General features: G+C 41.4%; 1 protein-coding gene across 1 annotated transcript in view; it reads left to right on the forward strand.

Moving 5' to 3' along the window:
• PPTC7 (protein phosphatase targeting COQ7) overlaps nucleotides 1-14,093 on the forward strand; it is a 48,310-nt gene extending 34,217 nt beyond the window's left edge. Inside the window, exons 3-6 of the mRNA XM_077292876.1 lie at nucleotides 390-588; nucleotides 1,993-2,116; nucleotides 2,375-2,504; nucleotides 13,125-14,093. Coding sequence (XP_077148991.1) covers nucleotides 390-588; nucleotides 1,993-2,116; nucleotides 2,375-2,504; nucleotides 13,125-13,183 — 512 coding nt within the window. The 3' untranslated portion in view covers nucleotides 13,184-14,093. The remainder of the gene's footprint in view (nucleotides 1-389; nucleotides 589-1,992; nucleotides 2,117-2,374; nucleotides 2,505-13,124) is intronic.
• The last annotated feature ends 6,934 nt before the right edge of the window (nucleotides 14,094-21,027 follow it).

The raw sequence follows: 21,027 nt of genomic DNA on the forward strand, positions 1-21,027 counted from the left end.
TGTATTGAGCAAGACCATACCCCATCTAGTGATATGGCCAGCCAGTGGACTATGGATTATGTATGGAGAGCGAGGCCATCTCCACTGTCCGGGAGTATGTATCACTCCTACATACCCTCCGGTCCCGGGTCTGAAACTGGGGAGTCACCGGCAGTACACAGTGCGTGTTCTGGGGGGATTCAGAAGTCTTATTTTTCATGGTAATACAAGACCATATATATTTTGCTGTGATTTTGAAATATTTCAAACAAAACACAGCTTGATCTCATCATGAAAATAAGTCCTTTTAAAGGACTTGTTACAAGCTTACTACAGTTTTATGTTCTTTGCTTCAGTTGCTGTATAACCATGTATTGGTCCATAAGAATTTCACTTTTGTTTCCTTCAAGGAAGCAGCACTGCCTGCTTGGTGGTTCTGGATAGAAGAAGTCATCGTTTACACACAGCAAACTTAGGAGATTCTGGTTTCTTAGTGGTACGGGCCGGAGAAGTAGTGCATCGGTCAGATGAGCAGCAGCATTACTTCAACACTCCATTCCAGCTGTCTATAGCACCTCCTGAGGCTGAAGGTGTGGTACTCAGTGACAGGTGGGTGTCCATGTACCTGGCGATGACTAAATAATGTAAAGTTCCTTTTTACTTAGCATTGAGCTCTTAGTTTTCTATCCATTCATGACCCCTTTACACAGCTAGTTGGTGATGATCCCTACTACTCCAGTATGCATGGCCTATTCCAAGACTGCGTAATACATTTTAAAGAACTGCATAACTGATTTTAAGCACGTTGACATAAGAAATCAAATAAGCCTAAAAATGACATTTTTGAATAATACCGGAGTTTTCAGCTGTTTGTTAACTGAGGACCACCCATATACTATAAATGTCAGGTGGTCCACGTTCTACTCTGCAGTGATGTTTTTAAAACGTTACTGCATAGTAGAGCAACTGCACAACATTGTGTGTTAGTATGGAGTGCGGCTGTCTGACACAGCCAGACTCCCCATAGTAAAGGCAAGTTTATTACCGTCTCTGCCTTCTCTATCGCTGTATAAATGGCACTGAACAAGCTATGTGTATACAGAGTAAAGTGTAAGGAGGGAGCAGGAGCAGCTTGGGTCCTTAGAGACGGTCAGCTCTATGCAGCCGTGAGGCTGAATTTCCCCTGCAGTTGGCTGAAATAAATGAAAAATGTCTGAAAAAGTGTCCAATATTTATCTAAAATGGTTGCAAAAAGGGATTTATGATTTAAAACGTATTTTAATGGTCCTTTGTGGTCACAAAAAATAAACACATTTCCTTTATTTCCCACTGATATCAAAGGAAAAAAATGAGTATGAAAAGACCATAAAAACTAGTCCCTATGTATCACAAAACAGATGTGAAAATTATTTGATTATCCGTACAAGAGAAAAATGTACAATCCTTTTAAACCGCTTGAAGGAAGAAAAAAGAAAAATGAAAATGTGCCTGGTCAGGAATAGGGGCAAATGGCCTGGTCGTGAACTGGTTAAAGATACTGCAATAGTGCTGTAGACTGAGGAGCATGTGCTGGATGGGATTCTTCATTCCCTTTGAGCAGAACTGTAGGCATGTGATCAAAGTTGTCTCATGTTGCTTTCACATCAGTGTGAAAAAATTTCCAGCAGCACACTGTGTTCTTGCAAGGGAAAGCAACAGTACACTTGGCAGGGAGCTGTGTGTTAGATGGGAGTGTTCAGATGGCAGCCGTTCATAGGATGCGTGCAGGATCCTTCCCCCAGCCCATCGGATGGCACACCATGCACATTCAGCAGGAGGCTGACCATTGTACTGAACCTTGATATGGAAATGTGCTAACGCACAACAAAAAAAGATATAGTAGAGTAATAAAAGCAACTGGTTATAATAGATGAATAATGGGGACATTATATTAATGTAGTTATAGCGCATTACACTATTCTGTATGTATATCAGAGGAGACGCTAATGTTTCTTCTCATTCTCCTCCGTGCAGTCCGGATGCAGCAGACAGCAGCTCATTTGATGTTCAGCTCGGTGACATTATCCTAACTGCTACTGATGGACTTTTCGACAATATGCCGGATTATATGATTCTTCAAGAGTTAAAAAAGTTGAAGGTATGCAGCCATATGTGACCAAATTCAGGATGTGCATTTATTTTGGTATGTCCTGATTTCACCTAACAGCCATATCCATACTTTTCTCCTTCTGAATAAATAATGGCTAGTAATGCTGGTTCCAATGACTGTCAATGACAATAAGGGGCAGTAGATTAGTCCCCTTGACATTAGAGACCAGTCATTGAACATATGATGTTGCAGTGTGTATTTTAGGTTGGTGACCTTTCTAATGATAGATTTCCTCCTTCTCTCCAGAATGCAAACTATGAAAGTATACAGCAGACGGCACGCAGCATTGCTGAGCAAGCCCATGACCTGGCATATGATCCCAATTACATGTCACCATTCGCACAGTTTGCCTGTGACTATGGATTGAATGTCAGAGGTGAGACAGTCTGTGTATGTATAACGCACAGGAAAGAGTCTGGGAGTTTGTATATATGCAAATATTGCATGTTATTCCACATGACGAGCAGTTAATTGCACCAAAATAATAAAAAAATAATCAAAAAAATGCAATTCAACAACTTTTTTTTTTTTATTTACCATTTTCACTACATGGTAATATGGTAAAACTGACCGCGCAGTATGGTTCTCCAGGTCAGTACGAGTACGCAGATAACAAACATGTAAAGTTTTATTTCTTAAAGGGACTCTGTCACCCCCTCCAGCCGTTATAAACTAAAAGAGCCACCTTGTGCAGCAGTAATGCTGCATTCTGACAAGGTGGCTCTTTCAGTTATTGGTGCAGTCAAAGCAGAAATAAAGCGTTATATAATTTCGCAAAAATACCTGTCTTTAGCCCTGGAGGCAGGTCTTAACCCCCCTGCTGCACACGCCACACTGCCGTCACTCAAGGCTTCTTCGGCGCCGGGCGTCGCCCCCTCCGCGCTGTTTTCAAATCAAATCCGGCACCTGCGCTGTTTTGTTCTGCCTGGGGCAGGCGCAGTGAGCGCTGCATGTCTGACCTCAGATGCAGTCTCGCAGACAGCGCCTGTGCGGCCACTCAGCTTGTGAATCCCAGCCCCGCACTGTGCATAATGCATAACACACTGCGGGGCTGTTTTTTTTCTTTTCAAAGACAATGTTTTGATTGCCTCTTGCATTTTATTTCAATGTGGCGGCTGACAAAAAAGCTTAATTATGGCTTTTCGAATTATTTTTCTCGTGGCGCTTTTTACTAATTGGATTTATTTTGTTTTGATCAGACATTTCAGAATACAGTGATAACAAATGTGTGAATGTATATATATATATATTTTTTTTACATTTATTCTATAATTTGTAATTGTTTTGTTTTCAACAGGGCAAGAGAAGATTAATTTCTACTTTTTTTTTTTTTCCCTTCATATTTTTAACCCCTTCACGAGATGCGCCGTACTAGTACTGCGCATGTCTTGTTTTCCCCTTTGATGTGGAATCACAAACCACCCGCATGCTGTTAACCCATTAAATGCCGCTGTAAAACTGACAGCGGCATTTAACGGGCGCTGCCGGCAAGCGCACCGGAAATCCCGCCCATCGGTGACCCTGTCACGTAATCGCGGGTCACTGATGGGTCGGCATGACAGCCAGAGGTCTCCAGCAGGTGGTCGGCACAATTGTCTCCTCCTCATGACTTTACTGGAGCACTACACTTCAATGTCACATTCTGCATAATGTTACACCTGGGAGATTTCTCTCCCAAAAGGTTCTTTTTGAGCAAGCCCTCTCATACATGTCGGCCGATGTTGATGTACGGCTATACCTACTAGGTACACCACAAGAGCAGTCGGTATACTGAAGAAGGTCTAGTTCAGACAGAAACATTTATTTTGGACTGCTACAATAAATCTTTCTAAACTACAGACGCAAATGAGTGCCAAATTATTATATTGTATATGAACTCGTAATGACCTGAAGAATCATAATGGCAGGTCAGTTTAGCATTTGGTGAACATGGTAAAAAAAAATAAAAAAAACAGTTGTGGAATTGCACTTTTGCAATTTTACCGTACTTGGAAATTTTTCCCGTTTTTTGGTTTCACCATGTCGTGCACTCAATGGTGTCATTCAAAAGTACAAGTCTTCCCGCAAAAAGCAAGCCCTCACATGGTCGCATTGACAGAAAAATAAAGTTTAAAGTTATGGCTCTGAGAAGAAGGGGAGCGAAAAACAAATGCAAAAACGAAAAAGGGCTCCGTCATGATGGGGTTAAATAAATATATATATATATATATATATATATATATATATATATATATATATATATATATATATATATATATATATATATATATTTTTTAATAGACCCCTTAAGGGAATTGAAGCTGTGATAATCTGATCGCCTGAGCAATACATCAGCACGGTTATGTATAGCAGAGATCATGATCTCCTAGGAATGCTGGCCACGAGCCTGCGTTGACAGGAGAGGAGTATCGTAATGTCTGTCATGACAATCCTTTTCCCCCCCATAATCAAGTGACAGGACAGTATTAATGACACGCTTCTAACCACTAAAGGCAGATGACTGCTGATTAAATCGGCTATCATATACAGGGAAAGATGCGGCCTCAGTGTCTGAGCCCTTATCAAGGTCAAGTACTCTACAAATGACGTCATATGTTGTGAAGGGTTTATAATTCTGAGATAAAGGAAGCCCACACTTTCCATACAGACTTGGGCTTTCCTGATGTGTCTACTGTACACAGATTATTTTATTTTTTTCTCTTAAAATTTAAGTCATGGTAGGGCTATTCACAAATGATGACATCTGTAAATTCTTGTCACAACTTGCAAATTCTTGACCATATTTGCGAGCAGTTTGGTTGTCACTTTGAGCCCTTCTATATACAACCCCTGGCACAAATTATGGAATCACCGGCCTTGGAGGATGTTCATTCAGTTGTTTAATTTTGTAGGAAAAAAGCAGATCACAGACATGGCACAAAACTAAAGTCATTTCAAATGGCAACTTTCTGGCTTTAAAGGGAACCTGTCACCTGAATTTGGCGGGACCAGTTTTGGGTCATATGGGTGGGGTTTTCGGGTGTTTGATTCACCCTTTCCTTACCCGCTGGCTGCATACTGGCCGCAATATTGGATTGAAGTTCATTCTCTGTCCTCCGGAGTACGCGCCTGCGCAAGGCAATATTGCCTTACGCAGGCGTGTACTCCGGAGGACAGAGAATGAACTTCAATCCAATATTGCAGCCAGCGGGTAAGGAAAGGGTGAATCAAACACCCGAAAACCCCGCCCATATGACCCAAAACTGGTCGCGCCAAATTCGGGTGACGGGTTCCCTTTAAGAAACACTAAAAGAAATCAAGAACAAAAATGTGGTACAGTAATGGGTACTTTTTTAACCAAGCATATGGAAAAAATTATGGAATCACTCAATTCTGAGGAAAATATTATGGAATCATGAAAAACAAAAAAACACTAACCATCACTAGTATTTTGTTGCCCCACCTCTGGCTTTATAACAGCTTGCAGTCTCTGAGGCATGGACTTAATGAGTGCCAAACAGTACTCTTCATCAATCTGGCTCTCTCTTTCTCTGATTGCCATCTCCAGATCAGCTTTGCAGGTTGGAGCCTTGTCATGGACCATTTTCTTCAACTTCCACCAAAGATTTTCAGTTGGATTGAGATTGAGATTTGCAGGCCATGACATTGACCTTATGTGTCTTTTTTTTTTTTTTCAAGGAATGTTTTCACAGTTTTTGCTCTATGGCAGGATATCTTATCTTGAAAAATGATTTCATCATCCCCAAACATGCTTTCAATTGATAGGATAAGAAAAGTGTCCAAAATATCAACATAAACTTGTGCATTTATTGAAGATGTAATGACGGCCTTCTCCCCAGTGCCTTTACCTGACATGCAGTCCCATATCATCAATGACTGAGGAAATTTGCATGTTCTCTTCAGGCAGTCATCTTTATAAATCTCATTGGAATGGCACCAAACAAAAGTTCCAGCATCATCACCTTGCCCAATGCAGATTCGCGATTCATCACTGAATATGACTTTCATACAGTCATCCACAGTCCACGATTGCTTTTCCTTAGCCCATTGTAACCTTGTTTTTTTCTGCTTAGGTGTTAATGATGGCTTTCGTTTAGCTTTTCTGTATGTAAATCCTATTTCCTTTAGGCGGTTTCTTACAGTTCGGTCACAGACGTTGACTTCAGTTTCCACCCATTCGTTCCTCATTTGTTTTGTTGTGCATTTCCTGCTTTGGAGACATATTGCTTTAAGTTTCCGGTGACGCTTTGATATCTTCCTTGGTCTACCAGTATGTTTGACTTTAACAACCTTCCCATGTTGTTTGTATTTGGTCCAGATTTTAGACACAGCTGACTGTGAACAACCAACATCTTTTGCAACATTGCTTGATGATTAACCCTCTTTAAGATTTTGATAATCCTCTCCTTTGTTTCAATTGAAAACTCTCGTGTTGAAGCCATGATTCATGTCAGTCCACTTGGTGCAACAGCTCTCCAGGTGTGATCACTCCTTTTTAGATGCAGACTAACGAGCAGATCTAATTTGATGCAGGTGTTATTTTTGGGTATGAAAATTTACATGGTGATTCCATAATTTTTTCCTCAGAATTGAGTGATTCCATAATTTTCCCTTCCCCCATGACGGCACACCTGAGAGAGGGGATCCGCCCAGCCAGGACAGGAAACCCTACTGAAAATAAAAGGGCGGTACCTCTCTGTCGCTTCAGTTGGGTTTCCTGTCCTGACAGGGACCCTCGTGCTGAACACGGCGGTGATTCCACTCACCCAGGTCCCATCCCGGCGTGGAAGAGCAGGCGGCGCTTGTGCGTCGGTGTTCGGGAGCCTGGAAGCGCCGTCTGCAGGTCCCCCGGGGTCTCTGCATCCAAGCGGGCGTTGGTGCAGCACGGTCGGACCCAGCTCCTTCCGTGGCTGCCACGCCGCCCTCCTCCCTCTGCCGGCATCCAGGTGCGGCGGCCGCTTCCGGGTCACCCGTCTGACGTCACGCGCAAGGCACGCTGGGAATGGGCGTGCCCGCCTGATGTCGGGGGCGGGCGCCGGATCCAAGATGGCGGCGCCCATGAAGAAACGCCGGCCGGTGGAAAAGGGACTCCGGCGGCGCGGCAGAGGATGGGAGGGGCCACCATTGGGCACCGGAGGAGGCGGGGAGTGCAGTGGTCCCCCATAAATGGGTGTCTGACCACAGAAGACGCGCTCATGTCCAAAAACTTCAGCATGGAAGTGGGACAATCAGAGCAGCAGCAGCAGCCACCGCCATCACAGCAGCAGCAGCGTCAGGAGCTCTCGCCAGATGCCTTGCCGAGCCACCAGCACCGGAGCAGTCGCTCAAGTGGTAGGAGCAGCAGCCGTCCTGTCCGGCAAGACTCTTCAGCGTCCAGAAGGGACACTGCACGTGCATCTGTCCAGCCTCCAAAACCGGTACCCTTGACTGACGGCGGTGGTGAGTGATCTTCGTGAATGTCACCCTTATGGTAACAGGGTCCATTTTTTCTGTTTGATCACTAGGGCCCGAGGAAATCTAGCGGCAAAACAAAGAACCGCGAATGTGCCCTTTGTAAAGCCCCGGTTGCAGTTCAGTGGCAGAAGGACCTCTGCTCTGACTGCATTCAAAAAACCATACAGGATGAGACTCCTAATTTCGCCACTAGCCTCAAGGCCATAATTTAGGCAGAAATTAAAAACTCCCTAAAACTGGCCCGTAAAAAATCAGGGAGGAAGAGCCGTAAAGTGTCTACGGATTCGGAGGCCTCTCAGAAACAGGAGAGTCAAAAATCATCCCGTTCTCCCTCTACCTCCTCCGCCTCTATCCAGTCCTCAGATTCCTCCTCAGATAGTGATACAGGGGGTCGCCCGTGTTTCCCAACTGAGGATGTAGAAAAGTTAGTCAAAGCAGTCAGAACTGCAATGGGACTTAAAGAGGAAAAGACACCTAGGTCACTTGAGGATGTCATGTTTGGCGGTTTAGAGGAAAAAAGAAAACGGACATTTCTGGTCAATGCAAAAATTAAAGCATTGATCGAAAAAGAATGGAAAAAACCCGAAAAAATGGGTACCTTACCTTCTTCATCTAAAAGGAGATATCCTTTTGAAGATAAAGACTCCGAATCCTGGGAGAAAATCCCTAAGATTGATGGTGTGGTAGCCAAATCTCTGAAAAAATCATCCCTTCCCTTAGAAGATTCAGGGGTCCTAAAAGATCCACTGGACAAAAAAGCAGATGGGTTTTTGAGGCACATCTGGGAAGCAGCGGCAGGGGGCTTGAAACCGGCTATAGCTGGGACATGTACAGCTCGCGCTCTTATGGTCTGGTTACAACAGATAGAAGATCAGCTAAGGGATAAAGTCCCTAGGTATGACATTCTTGCAAATATATCCCTAGTTCAAGGGGCAGCAGCATTTCTGGCGGATTCCTCTGTGGACTCCGCGAGATTAACAGCTAGAGCAGCGGGCCTGTCCAATGCGGCCAGAAGAGCCCTATGGCTTAAAGGTTGTCCGGGAGATTTGCCATCCAAACATAGGCTATGTTCCATCCCATGTGACGGTCAACTCCTCTTTGGGAAAAAGTTAGAGGAGATTTTGGAACAGGCAGGAGACAAAAAGAAAGCCTTTCCAACCTTCCCGAAAGATCCGAAAAAAACCTTTTTTCGGAGGAGATATAACAGAGGCCGACCTCCAGGAGATAGGAGAAATTGGGACTTCAAAGATAAAAGGAAATCAGGCTATATGTTCAAAGGGCCCTCTATATCTGCCAAAAAGTCCCCCCAATGACATTACATCAGAGGTTGGAGGAAGGCTCTCCCTCTTCTATCCAGCCTGGATAAACATCTCCCCGAGCATCTGGGTTTTAAATATCATAAAAGAAGGCCTAAAAATAAAATTTATCCGTCCACCCAGGCACAATTTTGTAATAACCCCCCGGAGGAAAGCCTGGCAGGAACAATTAGCCCTAGAAACGGAAGTCCTCGGACTGATTCAAAAGAATGTCTTGCAAGAAGTCCCGATTCAGGAGTTGGGAAGGGGGTTTTACTCCCCCCTCTTTCTAATACAAAAACCCGATGGCTCTTGGAGGACCATATTCAACCTAAGAAAGCTCAACCTTTCAATAGACAATCACTCCTTCAAGATGGAGTCCATCAACACAACCACAAAACTTCTGTTTCCTCACTGCTTCATGGCAGTAATAGACTTAAAGGACGCATATTACCATATTCCAATACATCGCAAATACTGGAGATACTTGAGAGTGGCACTCTACATACAGAACCAAGTGAAACATTACCAATACACAGCCCTTCCATTCGGCCTATCTACTGCTCCCAGGGTTTTCACCAAGGTGATGGCAGAGGTAATGTCATATCTCCGTTCCCGGAATATTGTAATTGTCCCATACTTGGACGATTTTCTTGTGATAGGGAAGACAGAGGCCGATTGCTCCCATCAGATAACGGTAGTGATATCAACTCTAATAGAGCTCGGTTGGTTAATAAATGTCACCAAATCGAAGTTAGTTCCTGTAAAGGTACAGTCCTTCCTGGGCCTGATACTAGATTCAGAACATCAACTCTGCCTCCTCCCGGAGAACAAAGTAACCAAAATAATCAATATAACCACTGCAGCGATACATCAACCAGCGATGACCCTAAGGAAAGCGATGTCCCTACTAGGCTCGTTAATGTCCTGCATTCTGGCGGTAGGATGGGCACAATTCCACCTGAGACAACTGCAGTGGGAAGTTCTGTCAGCCCAAAGACTGTTAAGAGGGCATTTGGAAGGAAGTTTGTCTTCCTCAGGATGTAAGAAATTCCTTAAAATGGTGGACCATAGAGGAACATCTCACTATGGGAGTCCAATGGCAGAAACCGGTCGAGGACATCATCACGACCGACGCAAGCAACATGGGTTGGGGAGCTCACTTAAGATCCCATTCAATTCAAGGAACTTGGTCCCCCCAAGAAAAGAGCTATGGCTCAAACGTAAAAGAACTATTGGCAGTAGTAAAGTCCTTGAAACATTTTCTTCCCCGGCTCCAGGGCTGCCATGCTCGAGTCATGACGGACAATCGAGCAGTAGTGGCCTATATCAATCACCAGGGGGGGGACGAGGTCTTGGAACCTCATGGAGGTGTCAAACTCACTATTTTATTGGGCAGAAGAACACCTATCTTCCCTAAACAGCTCTACACATAAGAGGGGTAGAAAACTTACAGGCAGACTTTCTGAGTCGCAGAGTTCTGAGACAAGGGGAATGGTCCCTGAATCCCGAGATATTCCAACAAATAATACAGGCCTGGGGTACACCAGAGATAGACTTGTTTGCCACCTCACGCAACAAAAAAGTGAAAAAATTTTGCTCACTGAACCCAAACGAACATCCTTTCGCAGTAGATGCCCTACTAATACCGTGGAAATTCTCTCTGGCTTACGCATTTCCCCCGATAGTGATGATTCCAACAGTAGTCCGGAAAATCAGAGAAGACCGAGCGAAAATAATACTCATAGCTCCATTCTGGCCAAGAAGACCATGGTTCTCCCTTCTAAGGCAAATGTCGATAACAGACCCATGGATTCTGCCAGATGTGCCGGACTTGTTAACCCAGGGACCAGTGACCCACTCTCAGGTGAAGGGCTTCCATCTGGCAGCCTGGCTTTTGAGAGGGCGCTACTAAGTCGCCAAGGATTCTCACCAGGGTTAGTCTCCACCCTATTAAAAAGCAGAAAGCCTATAACGTCTAGAATCTACGGTAGGACCTGGAAAAAATTTTTAGATTTCTTAGGTGAGCCGTTAGGGCATGTAGCTCCAGTGGGTCCCATCCTAGAATTTCTACAAGCAGGCTTGCAGCTAGGGTTAGCAACTAGCACCCTTAAGGTTCAAGTTTCAGCCTTAGGGGCCCTATATAATTGCAACCTAGCATCTAATAGATGGGTTTCACGATTTATAAAATCCTGTGGCAGGTCTGGACCAGTTATTATTCCCAAAATCCCTCCTTGGGATCTAAATCTAGTCTTGAAGGCTTTAACCAAAGATCCTTTTGAGCCTTTGCAGGAATTATCACCTAAATTACTCACCCTGAAAACGGTCCTACTAGTAGCTCTAACATCGGCCCGTAGAGTAGGTGATTTACAAGCTCTATCAATATGCCCTCCTTACACTCAGGTTTTTGATGACAGGATAATCTTGAGACCAGATCCAGCGTATCTCCCCAAGGTAGTCCAAAAATTTCATAGGAGTCAGGAGATTACGTTACCATCATTTTGTAATAATCCTAAAAATCCGGGGGAACAAAAGTTCCATATGCTAGATGTAAGGAGATCCATGTTACAATATATAACCATGACTAGTCAGTGGAGGAAAGATCAAACCCTATTCGTAGCCTTTCAAGGTAGTATAAAGGGATGTGGGGTAGCTAAAAATACCATTGCTAGATGGATCAGGGAGGCCATTAGCCTGTCCTATTCTGCAAGTGGCACTCCGGTTCCTGACGGCATCAAGGCTCACTCCACCAGGGCTGTGGCTACCTCCTGGGCAGAGAAAGCTGAGGTATCGATTGACCAAATTTGCAAGGCCGCTACCTGGTCCTCACCCTCAACTTTTTTCAAACACTACCGGCTAGACCTTTCCTCCTCTGCTGACCTAACCTTTGGTAGAAGGGTACTCCAAGCGGTGGTCCCTCCCTAAGGGTTTTTTCTTTCTACAAAAGTCTCTCAGGTGTGCCGTCATGGGGGAAGGGAAAACACCAAGGTTACTTACTGGTAGCCGGTTTTTCCAGAACCCATGACGGCACCCGTATATTCCCCCCCTTTATCACCCCTTCGGTGTGCACTATTGTTTTGGGTGTTTTTATTTAGTATAATGTGGTGTTGGATTGCCATGTGTACTAACCAGGGGGGCCTCTCATGCTCTGAAAACCAACTGAAGCGACAGAGAGGTACCGCCCTTTTATTTTCAGTAGGGTTTCCTGTCCTGGCTGGGCGGATCTCCTCTCTCAGGTGTGCCGTCATGGGCTCCGGAAAAACCGGCTACCAGTAAGTAACCTTGGTGTTTTTCCCCTATGCTTGGTTTAAAAAAAAAAAAAGTAACCATTACGGACTATCACATTTTTTGTTCTTGATTTCTTTTAGTGTTTCTTAAAGCCGGAAAGTTGCCATTTGAAATGACTTTAGTTTTGTGCCATGTCTGTGATCTGCTTTTTTTTTTTTACAAAATTAAACAACTGAGTGAACATCCTCCAAGGCCGGTGATTCCATAATTTTTGCCAAGGGTTGTAGATAAGTATAGAGTGAGCTGACCTGCAGTAGCCATTTCACATTGAATAGAGCTGAACAGCACAGCTCCAATTAATGTTATTACTATGCTGATATAGCGCCATCATCTTCTACAGTGCTTTACAGATTTTGTCATCACTGTCTCCATTGGGGCTCACAATCTATATTTCCTATAGGTAAACATGGGGAAAACATACAAACTCTTAGTAGATTTTGTCCTTTGTGGGATGTTTGAACCCCAGTGCTGCAAATCTACAGTGCTGACCACTAAACCACTGTACTGTTTACATCTGGTGACCACCAGGACTAATATCTGATCAGTGACGGTTGTCGGACCCCCACCAGTCTGATATTAATAACCTAGGATAGATCGTCAGCATTTTATGCCAGGACAACCTTTTTAACTTGTTAATTATACAGACAAGTTTTGTTTCTGAGCTTTTCATGTTTTCACGCCAGTTCCTGAGCCTATACAATTCACCGTAATATCCCTATGCCATACATTGTGTCCTGGGATGAGGCTACGGTATTAAATTAAGCTGATGGCTAATACACATTTTTGCAATTGGATATTGATTTGACCATTATTAACCATTTTTATTCTCTTGCCTGCTTGATAGCCTCATATAGATTTCAGATTATAGTGGATAACGTCTACTACGAATGTATGTATCTGCTGTGTGCAACTAAAAAAAAAAAATTATATTACTGTACTTTGTTTTTTTTTCCTTTTAGGAGGGAAACCGGATGACATCACTGTTCTTCTGTCAATTGTAGCTGAATATACAGACTAAAATACCTGGAACATCTGCTACAAATTTAGTGTTCTGTTTCTTTCTCTATAACCGTTGAACTTCTAATTTTGTTATACTGTATCCTGCTGGCAGGACTGCAATTTTTCAGCATATTTCATTGGCCATTTCTAAAACCATGCCGTCTGTGGATTACAACAGGGAGCGATGTTAAAACCACTACTGTTAGAATGGTTGTGATCTACAGAAAGCGTATATATTTTCCTTCATCACCCAACTAGGAGCAACGTATAAGGACGTGCCTCTGTATAAAGCAGCGCTTTTATCAGGACTCTGGGTTTTGTTTGTAATTTTTTCATTTTGCCAAAAAGCACATTTAGGATCCATTCAAAATTGGGAATATACAGATTTTGTAATTCATCAATTTCCTGTTTTGACATTTAGTAGATATTGAATTCCCCGTCATCGTTTTGCATCTTTTGAACCTTGACTAGAAGCCTTTTTATATTCTGAACTGCTGTACTATACAACACAAGAAGTTCCTTCAGATGTTTGTGTTATTTTTAAGACTACTTAACTTAAAGCCATGTTTATATATGTGTTATATACAGATCTGTATATAATATATATTTTGGGTAACATTTCGTGACTATGCAGTGAAATTCTACCTGTCACTTCAGTTTTGGGTGTAAGTCGGTCACTTTAAAGGACTCTCCTGTATTTTGAAGATTGCAGCTCAGAAATATTGCGTGACTGTAATTTCATTGTATTTTATACGTGTGTTGTGTGTAATGTTACCTCAGATTGTATATTAACGTTTTTCTTCATTTTTGTGAAATTGTATATTTGCATACCTATGTTGGGCTTTTATTTAAATGTTAACATGTACCATGTACATGTCATAATGATAGCACATCATGCTTGTAACAGGCATTAAATTCTCAATGAGTTATTCATGTGTACGCAGTTAAGAAATGTATGTTCTCTTGCTAACCTATTGTCTTGTCCACACAAGGTCACGTTGAATGACTTCTGATATTGCCTTAACTGCCCAAAACTTGACTAAGCAGGAAAACCAGCAAATGTTCTAAAAAAACAAACAAACAAAAAAAAAAAAACATGAATTTTCAATGGAAATTTGACTTTCATTGCAGCTTGCCTTATATTCATCCTCCTCATTCACGTTTCACAAGCTGGGCTGTTACCTCTTTTTACTTCTATACCTACATGCTAATACACTTTCTTTCACTTTTCTGAGATTTTATCCAGGGAGAAAACCTCTAAAGACCCCAATACACATTAGATGAAAGTGGCTGAACGTGACAATTTTAGCAGGATGAGCCAAAAATCTAATGTATATGGGGCCTTTCAACTGTCCCCTGTCAGATTATAAGGATTGGGCAATTTCAATTCAATCGGCTGATCATTTTGTTTAGTGGGAAGACCACCCGCTGTCCCGTGATTCTGACTGGGACTCTCTCATAGTGGATATATGGGGGAGTTGGGAGAGATGGCTGGCAGCTGAACTACAGTTAAACTTATAGCTATCTTGTGAATGGCCAGCTTGTCGACATTTGCTACTAGCCTGGAGTACCTCATTGGTTAGCGCAGGGTAAAGTAAAGGTCCAGTTTTTAGTATACATGTGCTGTACAATTCTTTGTAACAAGAACTGAAGGGGCACTCTGCTGATTAGTGCCATTGGCCCCTCAGTGTGGATTAAACCTGGCACTCCAGGTAATAGTGTCATTAACTGTGGCCTGGCATTCACAGTAACCACTAGTTCCAAAAAAGAGGTTACCATCCTTGACACAACTCTGTGCCCTTAAAGTGTTAAAATCAATCTATGAAGTTAGGAATGTCAGATGGTGCTTAAAAATAAATATTTTTGCAAATTACTGCCTATTAAAATTTTCAGCTGTTTTTTTTTTTTTTTTTTTTTTTTTTAGAAAGTAATAATTTTGTTCACAACTCGTTGCCTAAGAAACCGACCACTTGTGTTCTCTTGCTTGTAAACACTGTGCTCTTAAGATGGCTGGGATTAGGCGTTAACCGTGTGCTAAATGGATCCTGGCCAGCATCAAAACATTTGTTACAGACGCTATAGAAAAGGGCTTGCAAGCGCTGCACATGTTCTGCTGTTTCTGCCTTCTAGGCAACGATCTGTAAGCAAAAAAAAAACTAGTATCTCACAGCTGAAAATGTTAATTGCAAAATTGCTTGTATTGCAAGAACTATCTGACAATAACTTTTTAAAGATATGAGTAACCCTTTAACATCTGGACCTTATTGGTCATGCTTTTTCAATATGTCAATTAGGCACATTATAAATTGTTTGCTGGAATTGAAAATGTAAAAATTCTCTCCCCAATCAAGCAAGTGTTTGTTTGCATCATCCCACCATGAAATCCCTGCCCTGGAGATCTATAATTGCTGTGATAGTTTAATCAATTAGCGCATTTACTAATTTCACTGTCGGGAAATAACATTTTGGAATTGTAAATCCAAGATTACGGACAACCAGTTATTAGTCATATTGGGCTAAATATTGTTATATTTGGGTCTTTTTGTTACCTATGTTCTTTTTGTTCATAAGATCTCCAGGCATCATAATTATATACACTGTGTGCGGAATTATTAGGCAAGTTGTATTTTAGAGGATTATTTTTATTATTGATCAACAACTATGTTCTCAATCAACCCAAAAGACTCATAAATATAAAAGCTTAATATTTTTGGAAGTTGGAGTGTTTTTTTTTCTTTAGATTTGCCTATCTTAGGAGGATATCTGTTTGTGCAGGTAACTAATACTGTGCAGAATTATTAGGCAACTTAATAAAAACCAAATATATTCCCATCTCACTTGTTTATTTTCACCAGGTAAACCAATATAACTGCACAAAATTTAGAAATAAACATTTGACATGCAAAAACAAAACCCCAAAAAATTAGTGACCAATATAGCCACCTTTCTTTGATGACACTCAACAGCCTTCCATCTATAGATTCTGTCAGTTGCTTGATCTGGTTACGATCAACATTGCGTGCAGCAGCCACCACAGCCTCCCAGACACTGTTCCGAGAGGTGGACTGTTTTCCCTCCCTGTAGATCTCACATTTTATGAGGGACCACGGGTTCTCTATGAGGTTCAGGTCAGGTGAACAAGGGGGTCATATCATTATTTTTTCTTCTTTGACACATTTACTGCCAGCCACGCTGTGGAGTAGTTGGAGGCATGTGATGGAGCATTGTCCTGCATGAAAATCATGTTTTTCTTGAACGATAGACTTCTTCCTGTACCACTGCTTGAAGAAGTTGTCTTCCAGAAACTGGCAGTAGGTCTGGGAGTTGAGCTTCACTCCATCCTCAACCTGAAAACGTCCCACAAGTTTATCTTTGATGATGCCAGCCCATACCAGTACCCCACCTCCACCTTGCTGGCGTCTGAGTCGGAGTGGAGCTCTCTGCCCTTTACTGATCCAGCCTCTGGCCCATCCATCTGGCCCATCAAGAGTCACTCTCATTTCATCAGTCCATAAAACCTTTGAAAAGTCAATCTTAAGATATTTCTTGGCCCAGTCTTGATGTTTTATCTTATGTTTCTTGTTCAAAGGTGGTCGTTTTTCAGCCTTCCTTACCTTGGCCATGTCCCTGAGTATCGCACACCTTGTGCTTTTTGTTACTCCAGTAATGTGGCAGCTCTGAAATATGGCAAAACTGGTGGCAAATGGCATCTTGGCCACTTCACGCTTGATTTTCCTCAATTCATGGGCAATTATTTTGCGCCTTTTTTGCCCAGCACGCTTCTTGAGACCCTGTTGGCTATTTGCCATGAAACGCTTGACTGTTCGTTGATCATGCTTCAAAAGTGTGGCAATTTCAAGACTGCTGCATCCCTCTGCAAGACATCTCATAATTTTGGACTTTTCAGAGCCCGTCAAATCTCTCTTCTGACCCATTTTGCCAAAGGAAAGAAAGTTGCCTAATAATTAAGCACACCTTATATAGGGTTTTGATGTCATTAGACAACACCTCTCCTCATTACAGAGATGCACATCACCTGATTTACTTAATTGGTAGTTGGTTTTCAAGCCTGAACTGCTTGGAGTAGGACATGTATAAAAAGTATCATGTGATCAAAATACAACTAGCCTAATAATTCTGCACACAGTGTATTAAGTGGGAAGTAGAATTAAAGTAGAAAACCAAACTGTAACTGGTCAGAGGCTGGCTTCTATATGTGGGCAGGCTAATGTATTGGTATTTCCTTTGGAATGTATGGATGATATTGGCCACCATAAATGTGGTTGTTATAAAATGCCTTAGCTACATTAACCTCTTATAGACTTCATATTATAACACACAAACATGCCAACCAAATATAGCTCTTGGGTAGTTTTCTTTTTAACCTGGTCATCCATAGGATAGTCCTACTGCTTTCAGATTGTAATGAAAGCAAATGATACCCTTTCCTATAAATGCTGGCCATGTTTGCAAGCTGGTGATTGATGACAGACCATATTTGGTTTCCAGCTTGCACTAGAATGTGCACCAACTTGGTTAATCTGCTTACAGGGGCAATTATACTGCTTTTTGATCCTCTGAGAACCTGGATCAGGTCACCTATCCGCACACTAATCACCCTCTTTGCCGCATTAGTTCAAGAACCTGATGGTCCAAGAGGGTTGAAATAAAAAGCATGCAGACTACGTTTAATATAGTATTTTGTTTGTGTGTTGTCCTTGTCATTATGTCTTATTTGTATGGCCAGAACAAATGTTCACGGTAGGGGAATGGTCTCGTCCAATCTGTTAGATAGGCAAAAACTTTTTACTTTCAATAAAGTCTTTCCTGATAACCCAACTTTCCATAAATTGCACTTGAGCCTGAAGATACCATGGAAAACGTCTTATCTGGAAATGTTTGATTCTTCGTACAACATAACATTTCCTGAAATTTGAAATGATTGCGATCATTAAAGCTCCGTTGTCGGTGTTTTTATGAATTCTGATTAATGTAATCTTGAGGCCAATGAAATTATTTTTCTTACTATTTTTTGTCTTGTGTTGGGCCATTTCACAGGGAATTTTAGTTGGATTTGAAAAATTTAAAGTTGCATATTGGCAAAATGAGTTTATGGACTTTGCTTTTAGTTTTATGGGGGCCTTGAGTAATCATGTTCTTGGTTACTCAGCGGTGAATATGAAGTCGCATGACAATTCAGTTTAGCGGTCTGCCTGTATATAGGGCTGATAAATTATTCATCTTAAAGAGGCTGGATCAGGAAGCAACTATTGTTGGTAAAAGTACACTGATACATTTTAGGGCAGTGACCTCATAAATTACAAAGTTTTGCCCAGCATTAGAAAACAAGTCTGCTTTCTTCTAAAAACAAAAAATGGCACCACATCTGATTACAGGTTGGAATTGCAGCTCAACTCCATTGAAATTAATTTGAGTAACTGCAATGACACACACAATCTGCATACACAAGTGGCCCTATGTTTGGAAGAAAGCAAGCATGGACAAAATTTATATATAAAAAAAATATTAAAAACCATATTTAACAGATGCTATTTAACGCAAGTAATGGTATGTCTGAGATCTCATGGATTCAGACATCTCAAGGGTTAATTTATTTCCTAGCATGAACCAATTGCCCATTGAAGGAGATCCTATATTTTTGATCAAATTAAAGTCTCATATTTGAAGATATTCACCCATCCAGGTTGTCATTGGTTCTATACAGGGTAGAGTGTATATGTGTGTGTGTATATGTATATGTGTATACACACATACAATTTATTTAGAATTCATATATATTATATTATATAGGAATTCTAAATAAATTGTATTCTTCTGCTGTGTTAAAAAGGTCTTTTCATCTTGGGCATTTATGGCATAATCTAGGAATATATTTTGGCCCCATTTCTGAGAATAGAAACACAATGCAGATGTTATTGTAGAACCTGTCTTTCCATTTGTGTATGTTTCATCTGCTTCTATACCTCTACTCATAATGATCAAAGTTGGAACACTGAGCAATGTAGCTCTTGGCTTCTCCCTCAAGTAACACCAAAGACGGGTAACATTGATAGCTTTCCATATCTCTAAAAGCAATATTGTAAGATAGATGCTTCTTTTTTGCCACTTGTGTGATGTTCTGCAGTCTACATATCAGCCTAGTCTCTTCCTTTTAAAGCTGAATGCGCACAAAACATCTATTTTAAAATGAAAACAAAACCAATGCACTTCCTAAAGTGAAAATGGTAATGTGATCAAAGTTGATGCTAGGACTAGTTCTGTGAGAATTGTACAGAAATTCACGTGTTAGGTTTTTGTGTTTGTTTTTATCTTTTATATGTTGAAAGTTTAGTGGTTTTGGGGGAAAAAAGGGATATTCAGCTACTAAAATGCTGCTTTATCAGTATGTTACTACATTGTGTAAATATGCATTAGTGGGAACGTTTTGTGCGCTTGCTCTCTGCAGATCTGCTGAATGATAAGTGTAATGTAAAAATAAGTGTACTCAACTGAACGTAGTCTTAGAGTGTCGTCTTAACGTTGGGCATCTTTCCTGGAAGAAAGAATACGATTTGTTATAAAGGGGTTTTCAAAATTGGAATCACACTTTGTGTGTGTGCGTTGTAGTGCAACTCAGCTACATGAAAGTGGATGTGGCTGAGGACCACATACAACTTATTGACAGGTGTCTAGTCCTATACAATCTGTTGAATCTTGGATGTGCATATATCAGCTATTTATGGGTGATCTATGACAGATGATATCTAGTTGTGTGTAAATGTTCAGTTACGTAAAGTTGCTAAATTTCTGCCTTTCAGTCAGAAAGTCTACTTTTAAGATTTTAAGGCTGTACATGGTAGATCTTGGTGACAAGGGTACATAAACAGAGTATTTTGAATGTTTGTTTTTTTTAATTAGCTTCTAAATGGAAATGTTTGCATTTCATGTATGATGTCACAAGTATGGGAATAGCCTATGTAAATATATGAAAGTAAACAGTAAAGTTATTTAATAAATATAGTATTTATACTAAACTGTTTGTGGTTATGATCAGTGTTTTTTTTTAAAATCCCACTTATAATGGATACCTTAGAATTCTATTTTGTCGGTTTTGCCTTGGGTGTAGGTTTTTTTCACATTACTATATTTAGAAAGTGTCCTCGAGCAATCTATTTATTTTACCTATTTTGAAAAAAAAAAAACCTGTCCAAACAACTTAATGAAAGATGAATTGCATGAAATTAAACACAGGTAAGATTTCTGAGCACCAGGCACATTATACTGGTAAGGCTAGGGTCACAGTGCGTTCTGTGACCGCGTTTAATGGACTACGTTACACCGCGGCAGAACGCGGTGTAACGTAGTTCGTTAGCGCAGCCATTGCCTGTAATGGTGAACGCATCGCTAGCGCACGCCCACATTGGGCGTGTGCTAGCGATGTGCCGTCATTTGAGTGACAGACCGCGAACGCTGCAATCGGGGATCTGCACTAGCGGGATTGGCTAACGCAATCCCTTTTGGGACATTGCGTTAGCGCAGTCCGTAGCGCTATGCGCTAAACGGACTGCCCTAACGCAATGTGACCCTAGCCTAAATGTTCTATATGTCATATTGCTGTAGTTGGTGATCTGCCATAATAGCCATGTAGTCCGCAATGGGGTGCAGGCAAGCATCTTAGATGCGAGTGATTCAGTTCTTCAAACTTGCATAATATTCAAGATTCTTCATATCAATAAAATGTTGTCATTTAAATATGACATGTTATTTAGACTGCTTTTGTTTGTAAGAAAAATTGCATTTGTAGTTTTATGACAAGTCATTGATTTTAGACCACAACATTTTCCCATTAGACAGGTGAGTAGC

Source organism: Ranitomeya variabilis, chromosome 1 (assembly GCF_051348905.1).
Source record: "Ranitomeya variabilis isolate aRanVar5 chromosome 1, aRanVar5.hap1, whole genome shotgun sequence".
In the NCBI taxonomy this organism is placed as follows: Eukaryota; Metazoa; Chordata; class Amphibia; order Anura; family Dendrobatidae; genus Ranitomeya; species Ranitomeya variabilis.